The sequence below is a fragment of the Hirundo rustica genome, chromosome 1 (genome assembly GCF_015227805.2).
Source record: "Hirundo rustica isolate bHirRus1 chromosome 1, bHirRus1.pri.v3, whole genome shotgun sequence".
Classification (NCBI taxonomy): domain Eukaryota; kingdom Metazoa; phylum Chordata; class Aves; order Passeriformes; family Hirundinidae; genus Hirundo; species Hirundo rustica.
The window spans coordinates 23,978,036-23,991,483 of NC_053450.1; the positions used below are offsets into that span (position 1 = coordinate 23,978,036).

Sequence of the window (13,448 nt, forward strand, 5' to 3'; positions counted from 1 at the left end):
TATTTTTGCTAAATTCTACCCTTGGTAGATCTGCATAATTTCCATGTACATTGATGAGTACCTATTACTTTATGAAAAGCTCTTGGCTTTTAAAACTTGAGAATGGCTCAGGAGGTCCCTGAAAAACTGCGTGAAAAACAGGAATGCAGTAAAGCCAAAGGCGAAATAAAGCAAGGAGATTACAATTGCAGTGTTAGCAAGAGATGTTTTCTGCACATCAGTGTTCTCTTCAATAAAGGTACATTGTCAGTTAAAGATTTGATTGCCTGTAGCATGGAAAATATTTATTTCCGCTGTTTAAAGCCAAAGTTGTTCAGACTTTCTAGGATAAGAACTTGTCCCATTAGTTTCAGGGACCAGGAGATTGTAAATATAAATGTAAATATAGAATATAAATATGTAAATATAAAAGAAAGCTGTATGACCTCATTATATTTAATCCAGAGGCTGGATAATTGGGACCTGACTACAGGGTTTATGTATGCTTATGTAGAAGTTGTGGTAGCCCTAGCAAGTAGTTCTGAAACAGTTTCTTACTCTTCCTTTGTTAATGAAGAAGTATGTTACAAGTTTCAACACATTTGGATTTTTTTCCTTCTGGCAAAATTTCTTCTGCCAATGAGCTATGAGACTATAAAAATTTAAGGACCAGACCCTGGGTTTGTGGCATGTACATGATGCAGCAATTGTTCTGTGCACAGCATCAATACTGTGTGACTTTGTGCAGACTTTGTGTGTTCTGATGCACCTCTGCCAACATCCAGCTGCAGTAACACTGAATTCATAGTTGGATGTCTTTTCAAGCCCTTGGTAGTAAAACATTGAAGCAGAAGTGAGACAGAGATGGTTACACAGTTCAGGAGACTGGGTACAGTCACTTGGAGGCTAACAGGGTATAACAGATTTGTAAATATTGGGGCTTTAAAAACAAAGAAACAAACAAAACCCCAACAAAGCCCCTAGAATAATATTCCTACTTCTAAGATATTTCAAAATAACATTCAGATATTTCATTCCAGAGAAATGTTTTGTCCAGCAGGGGGTTAAGTGTGTTTTGCAGACAGAGAGCAGATACATAATACATTTACAGAATTTAATGTATTAAATAAGCTTAGGCAATTTTTAAATCATCATTAATTTTGATAACATTTGAATTAAAAGCAGTCTGAGGCAAAATGCCACGTATTATTTATTTTTGTTCCACTTTCCTGTTTTCATCACGCAAGAACCAAAAGTGTTTATTTTACTGGCAATATTAAAACAATCACATGATTTTGAGTAAGTCTTTTGAGATTGTTTGCAAGTTTTTTCCTCTTCTGCATGTCTGCTTCCTCCCAGCTGGGGGCTGGCTGTTGTATGGAAAGGCCAGCCACGTCACGGAAAAGCCCTGTCTCTGATCAGATGGGCTTAATATAAACCAGGTTCGCTGAGAAAGAATTAAAGAGGCAGCCCCAAAGCAGGAGAGGATTTACTTCGGCAGAGCTGCTCAGTGTGTCACAGCCCACCAAGAGAGAAGAGCAGTAGGAGCAAAGGATTGGACTGGCTGCAGGAGCCTGGCACAAGTAAGAGCGGATTTGGACCCAGTCTTTTCCTGGAGGTGCTGGAGACCCAGGCAGCTAAATGCAGCAAGGGGTAGCAAAACCAGTTTGAACTTGGAGCACAGTGTGTGACAGGGACTTGTTTGGCTTTTTTTAATGAGGGATGACAATTTGTTAGAGGCTAAGTTGTAATATGTTTGTGTTTGTGATGGTTTTGTGAGTGACTGCTTGTTGTAGGTTGTGAGTTACTCTCTGTTGTTTGACTGAATCAGATCTGGCTTTTTTCATCTGGTCTTTTCAATGGGGATAGTGTAAGGAAAAAGTGCATTTTAGAATTCAACCACAGTAAATATTTAATTTTGTTTGTGAAGCAGCCTTTGCTTAGTGCACGATTTCTTCATTAGATGTATTTCTTGCTGACAAAGTTACTGTGACCAGGACCATGCAAATGATCTCATTTTGCCCCAAAGTACTGCACATCACAGAGAAAATATTCTGTATGCTGTAATAAGTTCAGACAGCGCTTTTTAAATATATATTTGTCCTAGGTCCTGCTGGGAATTTATTCACAGAAGTTTTCAGACAGCTTTGTATGAAGAAGAATAGCCAACTTGTATGTGTTGCTTTACTGTACTTTTTATTGTTCATCACCTTTTATTGAGGTTTGAAAGTGGTTGGGTGAATTTTATGGACAATTACCCTATTTACTGATGTGGAGGAGAGAGCCGAGAAACATCAGATATAGGGCAAAAAAGAAAAAATGTCTAAATAATGGTCACTTTGGGAGCTGGAATGCATCAAAGTAACTTTCCTAAAAATGGTAGCTATTGGCCTGTGAGAATGACATCACTCTTCTCTGCCTCCAAGCAAGGCAAAATAGAGTTTGCTGAGTAAAATATAATTAAGAACTATGCTTATGTAAGAAGAGTGAACTTATCTAATTAATTGTGCAGTAATTAGGTTATTGATTTAATATCTATAAATTAATGAGCCTTTTCTCCCAGTTATATCTCCTGTAGATGCTATAACTTGTACCTCCTAAGCAAAGCTGTTAGATTTCACTACGTCCTCTCTCTCTTAGCAACCAAAAAGTCACTGTCTGAGGCAGAATCATTCTTCATTACCTGGCCACAGACAAGACTCAGATCCACCCCATGGCAGCAAGACTTGCTTGCATGACTTTTTGTACCAGGGTTCTCTAAGAGTGCGGTGAATTCTCCCTTATTGCCCTGCTCAGAGTTTTAGCTCTTAACTGAGACAATGAGAAAGATGCTGTACACCCAGCGGCACCGGTACTTGGTGGCAACTGAGACCAGTGTCTGTGTTTGCCCCAGTCAAGCCAAAAGGAGGTGAACATTGCCTGTCCCACAGGCAGTCTCTCGGCAGGGCTGCAGCTGCTGTGTAGGACCAGTGTGGTGAACACTGTCCCTTCCTTCTCCTCCTGGGACATGGCAGTGCCTCCCTCTTTCTGGGACTGGGCTGCACCCAGCACAGCCCTGAGCTAGTAAAGGCTAAAGAAGATAGGATTTAGCATGTTAGGGTGGTATTATTCCTGGGAAACAGGCTCTGTGTCACTAGCTAATAACTAAAATATTTCTTTGTGTGCCACCAAGTACACAAGAGTGAAGAAAGGCTAATTTTTCTTTTCTCACGTATTAGGTCCCTACAGAGGAGCATGATGTGGCCCCTTGAAGCTAGTAAGAGAGCATTTCTAAATATTTTGTGGGTAACATTTGTGATTTCCCTATTTCTCACTAGGGGATAAAAATGACTCTCAACAACGTTACCATGCGTCGCACCCACAACAGCAGTCTGCACCAGCAGCAGCAGCGATGGAGCATCCCTGCTGATGGGAAGAATCTGCTGGTCCAGAAAGACTCCAACGAGTACAACCCACAGAAACGATACACCATCAGCCCTGATGAATATTACAGAAGGAGCTGGTCCTCGGAGTCATCCGACTCCGTCATCTCCTCTGAGTCTGGCAGCAGCTGCTACCGGGTGGTGCTGATTGGGGAGCATGGCGTGGGGAAATCCTCGCTAGCCAACATCTTTGCAGGGGTGCATGACAGCATTGACAGTGACTGTGAGGTGCTGGGAGGTAGGTAATTATATCCTGGGGTGTTGGTGTTTGCTTGCAGTCAGCTCTGCCTGTAGTAATTGGCACAGAAAAATAGAGAGGCCATTTAATGTAAACCAGAGGTAACAACCATTTGGGTCTGATGATCAAAACTGGTTGAACTCAAGCACCTCTTTTAAGAGAACAAGAAAGCAAAATAAGCTAAGTAATATACTCTCCTGCAATGATTGAAAGCCACTGAAAGAGAGCAATTCATATTCCCATGCTGTTTCGTTCCAAAATACCTGTTGGAAACTGCCTCACTCCTGCCTGTGTTGATGCTGTATGAGAGTCTGCTTCAGCTTTCATGCTGGTCCGACACTCGTGTCACCACTGGCATCACAGGGCTGACTTAAGCTTTCCTTGTTGGAGAGAGCACAACTGAAGGTCCTCATGATTTACAAGAACTAAATACTTTAAATCATATATAAAGAAAAAGTAACTTCCAAAATATTGGCCATTAGAAGTCATCTCATTCTTTCTGTATAAACATGTTGCCTTAGCACAGGCTGAGTGGACTTCGAGTGAAAGATATAAACTTTTGAGTAAATACCTTCTTTCATGTTACTTGCACAGTATGGGCTTCTCCAGGAGGAAAAAAGATAAAGGACCTTCAACAAAGTAGGAAAACTCCTGTTGCCCAGCGGGGGAAAGACACCGGCTGTAGGGTACTCTTTGATGCTTCCCCCTTGCTTTGCTTTGGATTGCAAAGCACTCTCTAATCCCAAAGATCAGACCATGAAGAAGGTGAAGCTGTAGCACCAAGTCCTGAGCTATATTGCGTACAAGATGTTGATGTGGGTTGTGGGAGGGTTGTGCTGCCACAGAAATCTGCTGTGTCTCTAAGAACGTAGTCACTGTTGCTTCTAGGGATCATGCAGCTGGCTGTGGGTTTTGTTTGTCACTCTGCAGGGCTTTCTTTGTCTCTCCCGTATCCCGTCTGTCTCCTGCCTGTATTTACTTGGTGTGCTGGTGTCAGTGCCCACACAGAGAATTTCTGGGCTTCTCTTCCAGCCTTCAGTGGGGCATAGGCAGGACAGCTGCTTTTTTGTGTGTTTAACTCTCTGGTTAGGGGAAGCTTAGCCCAGGATTTTAAAAAGCCCAGTATCAAGAAGGTTGGACTCACATTTTCCTTGCTTGCTGTCTCAGACTGGGTAAACAGAGATTTATGCCTTTGGGGGATTTGAAATTCACTGATTTAGGTGTGCTCTGCCATCAGCTTTTTCCATAGTTCTCCCAGCTCCTCAGCCAGGAGTATCTCTGATAAAAGTTTTCCTAGTGCTAAAAGACTAGAGTAGGATCCTTGGACAAGACATCAGAAAGTGCAGCTGGTTTGCTTTGCACACCCCTGTCAGGCAGTTTTATTTTCCTTCATGTGAAGCCGTGTGGTTTCCTCTTTCCATTGCACTCCCAGCAGCATTGCTTGGAGTATAGCAGTGACAGATTTTCAAGGCCAGCTCTGAAGAGATAATTGGAAGTCTTGCTGTTGTTACCTCTCTCCTTTTTTAGTGTCAGCTTTGAAAACAGCACAAAATTAACTAAGAACTCACTTTCAGTGTGTTTTATATGCTATAGAAGTTCCTTAGGACTGACCAAGGTGCAAATCAGTGCTGAATCTGGCTATTTAGGCATAGTATTTTCAAGGAGTGTGATCATGCATTTGGAGCTTCAGTGCAGAAAGAGTCTTCTGGTGTGCATGGAGCTTTTCTCACACAGATGCTTGGTCACTTGAAGAAGATATTTACTTCAGCTTTACAAACTGGAACTTTAGCTTACACACTGGAAATTTTATCACATGAGAGGATAGTTTCAGGGTAACCAGCTCACAGAGGAGTACAACTGCTTTTATGGAGAGGCTTTGCTACTGACTGTAAGATGAAGCTAACTCATGGACACAAGTCTTATACTCTTGGGACCTTAAGGGAAACCACTCCTAGTGATTAGCTCTGTGTTTTTAGTCTTGACATTTTAAGCATGGGCTCCATTTGACTTTATTTTAAATGTGTAATATTTTTGGCTTATTCTTTTGCTGGTATGTAGATCCCTAGCTTTGAGGAAAGGCTCTGATTAAAATTTAGGGGAAAGTTCACTTCACCAGTTCACTGCAAAAGCCTTAGGAGGCACAGGTTAGACACAGCTTTATCTACAAGTGTGATTGGGGCAGATCCTTTAAATGCTGCAGTACCTTAAGATTGGCTTTTTTTTTTTTTTCACTGACCGCTAGTTGAGATCAGAAATGGGTCCAAATCCCTTACTGCTAATCCTAATGTCCCCAGCTTTGGGGAGAAGAAAGATTGGTATTCGAAGCAGATTTCACAGCAAGGGTTGATCAAAATTCATAGTGGCAACAGCCTCCTTAGATCTATGAAGAATTTTGCCACATGGCATTTATAATCTAGGTATGAATTTTTATGGCTGCAGTACAAAATAACTGACATGTGCTTTTAAAATTTTTCTGCTATATGACATCAAAGGTGATGTGAGAAACTGTGTAGTGGGAGAGAGTGTGCAACAGAAGTCTCAGTCTCTCTCAAACTCAGCAGCTATTGTCTCACAACACCCTGTCCTCCTCACTCGGTAGGCTGCTCACTTTATTGCTCTCAGCAGCAGTGTCTGTTCACCCGTAAATTGTCCATGCTAAAGCGAAAGCAAATATTTTCCATTACTCAGCCTCGCTGGACTCTGCTGCTCCCATGGGGCAAATGTTCAGCCTTTGGTTATTTCTTCCACTGGTACTATTTTCTCTCTCCCACATAAGATAGAGAAACTATCAGCCAAAATAATGAACATTTTGTTTCCTGATCTTTCAGTCTCTTTCATCTATCATGGAAAGTAAGGCAACCAGTAATGAACAGAGTGCAGATTCAATGATGATGGAAATGAGGAAAGAGCTGGATGTGAGCCGGCTAAAATTTGGCTCAATAACTCTGTGAACAAATCCCCCACATTCAACAACTTGGAATTTTGTAATATACATGATGACACAAAATAATATTTCACCAACCTTTCTGCTTTTCTTTCCAGAAGACACATATGAAAGAGCTCTGATGGTGGATGGGGAAAGTGCGACTGTTATACTGCTCGACATGTGGGATAATAAGGTACTTTTATTTGTTCTAGTCAAATGCTGAAAGGAAAGTGTATATGAATAACTCCTAATATAAAAAGTAAGTTTCCTTTGGGAAAGAAAATAGGTTTTTCCATACAGCAGGATCGAGGAAGATACAGGATTGACCCTACCCCATATCAAGGCAAGCATGCCTACTGGCTCTGCACTGTGAGCCTGAGAAGTGCAAGTCTTAATTTTTTTTAATGATAAAACAAAACATTCAAGCTTTCTTTTCAGACTGTGTTCATTTCAGCCTAAAGCCAGCACAATAAATTATCTGGGGCAAGTTTTTGCCCTCCTTTGTGGTGAAGTATTCATACCATCACCACATTGGAATTACTTGTAGTATAACTGTGATTCAAACCATACATACCCATTACAGTTTACAGCAGGAATGCACTTGGATTCTCTAATGTTTTACTTTCTAAGTAAAATCTGCTCCGGGCATAACGATGTCTGACCATTTAATTTGAACAGCGTGAGGGAGAATGGATTCGAGACCACTGCATGCAAGTGGGAGACGCCTACTTGATCGTCTACTCCATCACAGACCGAGCAAGCTTTGAGAAGGCCTCTGAACTCAGAATACAGCTCCGCAGGGCACGCCAGAAAGAAGATATCCCCATTATTTTGGTTGGCAACAAAAGTGACCTTGTCAGGTGCCGTGAAGTTTCAGTGGCAGGTAAAGGAAATGATGAACATAAACCTGAGAACCTGAGATAAATATTAAAAGTCGTCTAGTAGCTTTTGGACAAACTGCAGTGCTCTGGCTGAGGGAGTACATTGTGATCAGGTCTGGGCAATAAAAGAGTAATAAAATACAAGAGGACTGGAACAGAGGGCAGAGAACTGGGAAGGGTCTGCCAGGTCCTTAAGCCTTCCTTGGTCTGTCATATGTCAGATAATACCTTTTCTATATTTATTAAGTACCATCATAAACGGGATTTCTTCCCTTCCAGCTCCTGGTGTAAGACCACTCCAATATGTGATTTCTCTGGTAGCTGGAAACTCTTTGGATTCCCACTGCATATTTATGCATAACAAGTTTAACCCCCTTTATTCTGCTGCCAAAAATTTTCTTCTTTATAACCAGTTCTCTGTCGTCCCTGATGAATTAGAATTCCCTCTCAATCTTTGTTTTGCTAGTCTGGGCAGGAACTGTGCAGCCTTTCAGAAGAGGTCTCCTTACTGCCTTGCTTTGGGATGCTAAATCAGCCTTCCCTTGGCTGCACAAATGAATAACCACTAAGCCCATAAATAGGAATGGAGAGACTGTTGGGAACACTGCTGCTGGCTCTCAGCATCAGTAAAATCTCCTCTTGGAGTGTCTTCCCTAAGGCTGAGGTGACACACTGTAATACACAGCCATGCATTAGACGTTCTCGTCTTGGCCCATCAAAACATGGGTTCTTTTGCTCAGCATTTTCTTCTCTCTGCAGCTGTTCTGCTCTTCTGTTTCCCAGTTGAGCAAGACTGTTTTTCCTTCCTCTGCGGATGTCCGCAGCTCCTCTGGCTCCTGTCACAGTTGCCCCAAGTGAAGAGTTTGAATTGAGGGGTTCATAGGGAGCCCAGGGTTGCCTTCTCATTCCTCTTTGCCCGGCTTGAACGTTCTTTAGAAAGATGGCAGGTTGGCCCTGGCAATGAATTCACAGCAAGACAATAAATTTGCTTGTGTGTGAAAGACAGGCGTTAGGTTTAGCTTAGGTTTGTGTAATTGAGAATGAGAACTATGCTTTCAGATGAACCCCTAAAGCCGCAGACCTTTATTAAGGGTTATGTACATGTGTCTGTTCTTGCTGAAATTGCCACAATTCCAAGGCTCTGGTTTACACCTGTGGCCCATGAAGGAGGAAAGTGTCCTGCCTCCAGTGCTGTGCTGTATGCCTGGAGTGTGCCATCGTCATCCATCAGTGCAGCTTGAGAGAGTCTTCATCGAAGATGGCTGGGCGGTATTGAGCCCCTGCTGGCCTCCCAGCCATCAATGTCTCAGCTCAATCCATCATTCTGTGCTGCCTTCACAGCCAGCAGTGCAGGCTGGGCTTTACTGGGAGGGGATTTACCCTCCATTCCTCCTCCCCCTCCTTCCTCCGGGAAGCAGCTGTGACACAGGGCAGATGGATTGTGGGCTAGCAGGGAGCATCAGGTGATTAAAGATTTATCTGTGCCTATATCAGGCTTGAGGAATTCCCCGGTGTCTCTGACTCCCCCACACGTGGCAGCTTGTCCCTGCTCCTGCCCTCTCCCTGGGCCTTGTGACCCCATGTAACGTGTCCACCTTGTGATTTTGCAGAGGGGCGAGCCTGTGCCGTCGTGTTTGACTGCAAGTTCATTGAGACCTCAGCAGCCGTGCAGCACAATGTGAAAGAGCTGTTCGAAGGCATCGTGCGGCAAGTCCGGCTCCGGAGGGACAGCAAGGAAAAGAATGAGAAGCGACTGGCCCTACAGAAACGGAGGGAGAGCATTCCCAAGAAAGCCAGGCGGTTTTGGGGCAAAATAGTTGCCAAGAACAACAAGAACATGGCCTTCAAACTCAAGTCCAAGTCTTGCCATGACCTATCAGTACTTTAAGACTGCTGGACTCTGCCAGAGCTTGTGGCATTTTGTGGACATTATCTAACTTTGTCATAGGACAATCAATCAATCTATATTAGATTGGGCTATCAGTGACTTAGGTTCACAGTTGTGATTGTGGTGATATGTGCTGACATAAGAACAGCACAGTGCATGGAAATATCTATTTTTTTTTTCTTTTTTTTTCTTTTTTTTTTTTTTTTTTTTCTTTTTTGTCGGTAGTTTTAAAAGGAAAGTATAGACCAGAATGACCCAAAATTATGCTGGGAACTGTTCTGGAATACACCTCTCCTTTATCCTCTCACCTTTGGATAATAGTGTAAGAACCTCAAACGCCATACCTTGGGAAGTGAATACTACTGTCTTTACTCTTTCTCCTTGTTATTAATATTTCTTTTTTAAAACTGTGTAAAGAACTGAGGAACTGACTGGAGATTGGTCCCTTGTCAGTTGGCTGGTCAGGCTTGAGCTCCCACAGCTGAAAAAAAATGCATTTTTGTAGATTAACCACAAAGACACTTGTTCGGTATTTTTTCTTTGTTTCAAGGATTAGTTTCAGTGAGCTTACACATCTCTTACTTTGAAAATATTTAAAGGAAAAATCCTATAGTCAAACAGATTTTCCTCTCATGTTTTCGTATTATGGGACTGTTTAAAAATCATAGTAAAATTAAAGTGCAAGTTGTATCAAAGAGCATCAAGTGCAGGATGCCAAACCTTTAAAAATCACCTGAGCTTTTTTATGCCACCACATGGACTTCTTGTATCCATCCTTGGCCTTTCTCTATGCCAGAGCTATGCTGTATTTATTATTGTGCAAAATAACAAGCATTCTAATGTCGAGGGGAAATGTATTTATTACCAATTTTCTTAAGATAATAATGTTAATTTTATTACCGTTTTCTATCTAATATCTTTTTTCAGATATGCAAGTTTTTATTTACATGCCTTGTAATAAAATAAATAAAATATATGACTGCTTTGAGCCTCAGTAGAAAATCCCTAAGAATGTTTTCAAGCAGAGAAAAGATTGTGCATGCTGGGCAAGTTTGTTGCCTGAGAAGTGCAGTGAGGATTCCTTAAATCTCTGAACACAGGATGCATAGCAACCCTGGATCTCAAGGCAGGAAGCACCAGGAGCCTCAAAGATGAGTGCACAGTATCCCTCACATAAAAATGGAGCTGCAGTGACAGAGTTAAAAATAAATCACTCCTAGTGAAGGTCTTTGGCCTTTAGCCTGGAAGCGCTTTAGAAATGGAGATGAGTACTGTTACCCCAGTTTTGGAGATGAATATAAGAGAAATGATACATTCAGGGACAGAAAGCAGGTAGCTGGCATGGTGTACCCTAATCCTCACCCACTGCTGGGCATATTTGTGCTGTTTCCCTCTTGACTATGCTGACTATGCTGGTCAGAGTTATAGTCTTTACATTTTTGACCACGTGCCTCAGAAAAGCCAAATGTCCAGCCTGGCAGCTCGTCCTCCCAGAGGATGAAGGCAAAAACATGCAACACTAATAAGGTGAAACTTGGATTCCCCATTTGGGCTGCATTTTCATGTACCAAATGCTCTGGACAGGAATGAGCATGCTGAGTGTTTGCCCACAATTTCCTCAGCTGAAGAGATGAATTCTAGCAGTTCTCTAGGGGTAAAACATCCCATTGCAGAATGACTCAATGCTTGTGTGGTATTAAGATCTCCCTGGAAGGAAATTTCTGATCTAGAATAAAGTGTTGACAAGAACGGAAAGATAGAAACCTTTTTAAATGAGCAGAGACAAGTTCCATATTGATGGATTTTGGATGAACGCTTTTGAGCTGTCAGCATGCAACCCTAAACCAACCCAGAGCAGTCTAGAGAATTTAGTTTTCAGAACTTTTAAACTGTCAGGACCTTTCCCCTGTTCAAAAATGAAAACAAAATTGCACAAACAATTTTTAAGATTATATTTATGAACTGAAAGTATAGCTGTGCACAACCAGTACATTTCCTTAGTCTATTCTATATCTATCTAGATACAAATCTAAACAAGGCAGGTTTTGAAGAAATGCAAAATGTTCATGTTGATCATACAGCCCTTAGGAATAAAAGCCATTCATGTTCATACTGTCATTATGATATCGAGATACATCAATGGTATGGTAAAAATTTGGAATTGCCCAGTAAGTTTTCATATCCTCGCTTATCTCCTTCCACTCCTTCCAGGATAACAGAATTTCTTTCTAAAACATATAATTTTTCAAAGAAAAAAAAAAGTGAGATAGGCCCATTCCCCCAAGATGTCACAAGATGCCACAAAGAGCTGTGCAGTGGGCATGGCATGTCACCTCACTTTTCCTGTTCACAGCAAGCAGATATCACTGCAGTTCTATTTTCTGGGGCTGCTGCTGGCCTCTGAACAGCACAGTACTGCCTTTGCACCAAAACAATTTAAACATGTCCCCACCTTTCATGTCCCAGTCAACCTCCCACCGGCCCTTTTGGTTCATCCTGCAGGCTCCATGCTTGCCATAGGTTTTTCAGGCAGAGCATGGGGGAAGCTGAAGGGTGAAAATGCACAAGCGGCAGCATCTCCTCCATGGAGCTGTACCTCAGAGTTACACCTCCAGAGTGTGTTATTTCTGACCTGTGGATGCGTAGTGAGAGACGTGGTGCTGAGCATCTACACTTTGCACATTTTGGGGCTTTTCTTGTTTTGAACCTGGTCTAGTCTGGTTTGTGGATTGAATGTCCACCTGGGACTGCAGTGTCTGAGACACACTCCTGAAGGGCACTGTGAGTTCCACCTGAAGGAACCCAAATCGTATGCTCGGATCTCAACGGCTACAGCAAGCTGGGCATGGAGGAAGGGTTGGGGCTTTCTCTTACAGCTCATGAGATTAATCTGAGTCATGGTTTTAGCTGATGGTCACCAGATTACCAAATAGAGCAACTCTTACTATATATATATATAAGCTAGTGTACCTGGAATGACTGATTAATACTAATTTACTCTGGAATGCTGATATTTCAAGTCTTTAATGTCTTAAACAGTCCCTCTGTTCATCTCAGATATGAGTGTCCAAAAGAGTGGAATGGATCAATCAGCGATTCTAATCACTGTTCTGCTATTTATTAAGTCAGGGCTACAATGACAGATCCTAATGTGATAATTACAATTCTGGACCCAGGGATTTGGCAGTGGCTGTGGAATACATGAGTCACAGCACTGAGCGCACCAAGGCCAAAATGGCAAAACTCACAGAGTCCAAATAAAATAAAAGAAAATAAGTACAGAAACAAGAAGTCTAAGAACACACAAAATGCCAATTATAGTGAAATAGCTGTTATAAAAAGCTCTCTTCAAGAGGATAGATCAGATTTGTAAGAGGAGTTACAGAGCATGTCCAGCTCTGTAATCTTTAATTGTGACAGATGAACTGCATGAAGAAAAATTTACTTATGCTCTGGGAGAAAATACACTTACTTGTTATTATGGCACTATACAGATTTCCATGGTGCTACAGGATTTAGGATGTGGGAGAATTATTGATAAAATTTAGTCAAGTAAAAGAAAGATATTTTCAGTAAAATCAGTGGATATACGGAGGATTTGACCCTCACATGTACAAGCTTTTCAACATCAACCTATAAAGACCTGAGTTCTCTGTCTTGGGCTTTTTGGGGTTCAGATACAAATGGGAGAAAGGGCTCTTTACAGCAGCAGTACTGATGAAGATAACAGGATCTATAGAGGGCAGCTGCAGAGGAAGGAAGCAGTTGGGTTCTGTGTCTTTACGATCTGCTACAGCTCCTCTTTCTCCCCGGGAAGGCATTTTAGAGAAAGCATGGCACACAGAGAAGGGACAATGTACGGATGAGATCCCTGGACTAGCAAACTCTTGACTCTCCAAAAGTGAACCCTGCAACTCATTTCTCATGACACCTCTGTAGAGCTGAATGCTCATGTGAATTATTCCTGTGCCTGACTCACAAGCACAGGAGATAAATGCCGGTGTGAGCTCTGGGGCTGGTCCTCCTCTGGCTCTCTTTCCTGGACTAACTCATTGCTCAGTTAAGAGGGCAAATGCTTTGAGCTGAGGTGGTGTTCAGCACACTGTAGGTTTTA

General features: G+C 42.1%; 1 protein-coding gene across 1 annotated transcript; it reads left to right on the forward strand.

Moving 5' to 3' along the window:
- The first annotated feature begins 1,432 nt into the window (after positions 1-1,432).
- Positions 1,433-9,489, forward strand: GEM (GTP binding protein overexpressed in skeletal muscle). Its single transcript, XM_040068579.2, has 5 exons — positions 1,433-1,562; positions 3,297-3,639; positions 6,682-6,758; positions 7,244-7,448; positions 9,057-9,489. The coding sequence occupies exons 2-5, from the start codon at positions 3,306-3,308 to the stop codon at positions 9,332-9,334; spliced, it is 894 nt and encodes a 297-aa protein (XP_039924513.1). The 5' UTR covers positions 1,433-1,562; positions 3,297-3,305; the 3' UTR covers positions 9,335-9,489.
- Positions 9,490-13,448: the final 3,959 nt, after the last annotated feature.

Coding starts and splice junctions, on each gene's coding strand:
- GEM (XM_040068579.2), top strand. CDS start 3,306: ATGACTCTCAACAACGTTACCATGCGTCGCACCCACAACAGCAGTCTG. Junction 3,640..6,681: donor TGACTGTGAGGTGCTGGGAG/GTAGGTAATTAT, acceptor TTTTCTTTCCAG/AAGACACATATGAAAGAGCT. Junction 7,449..9,056: donor CCGTGAAGTTTCAGTGGCAG/GTAAAGGAAATG, acceptor GTGATTTTGCAG/AGGGGCGAGCCTGTGCCGTC.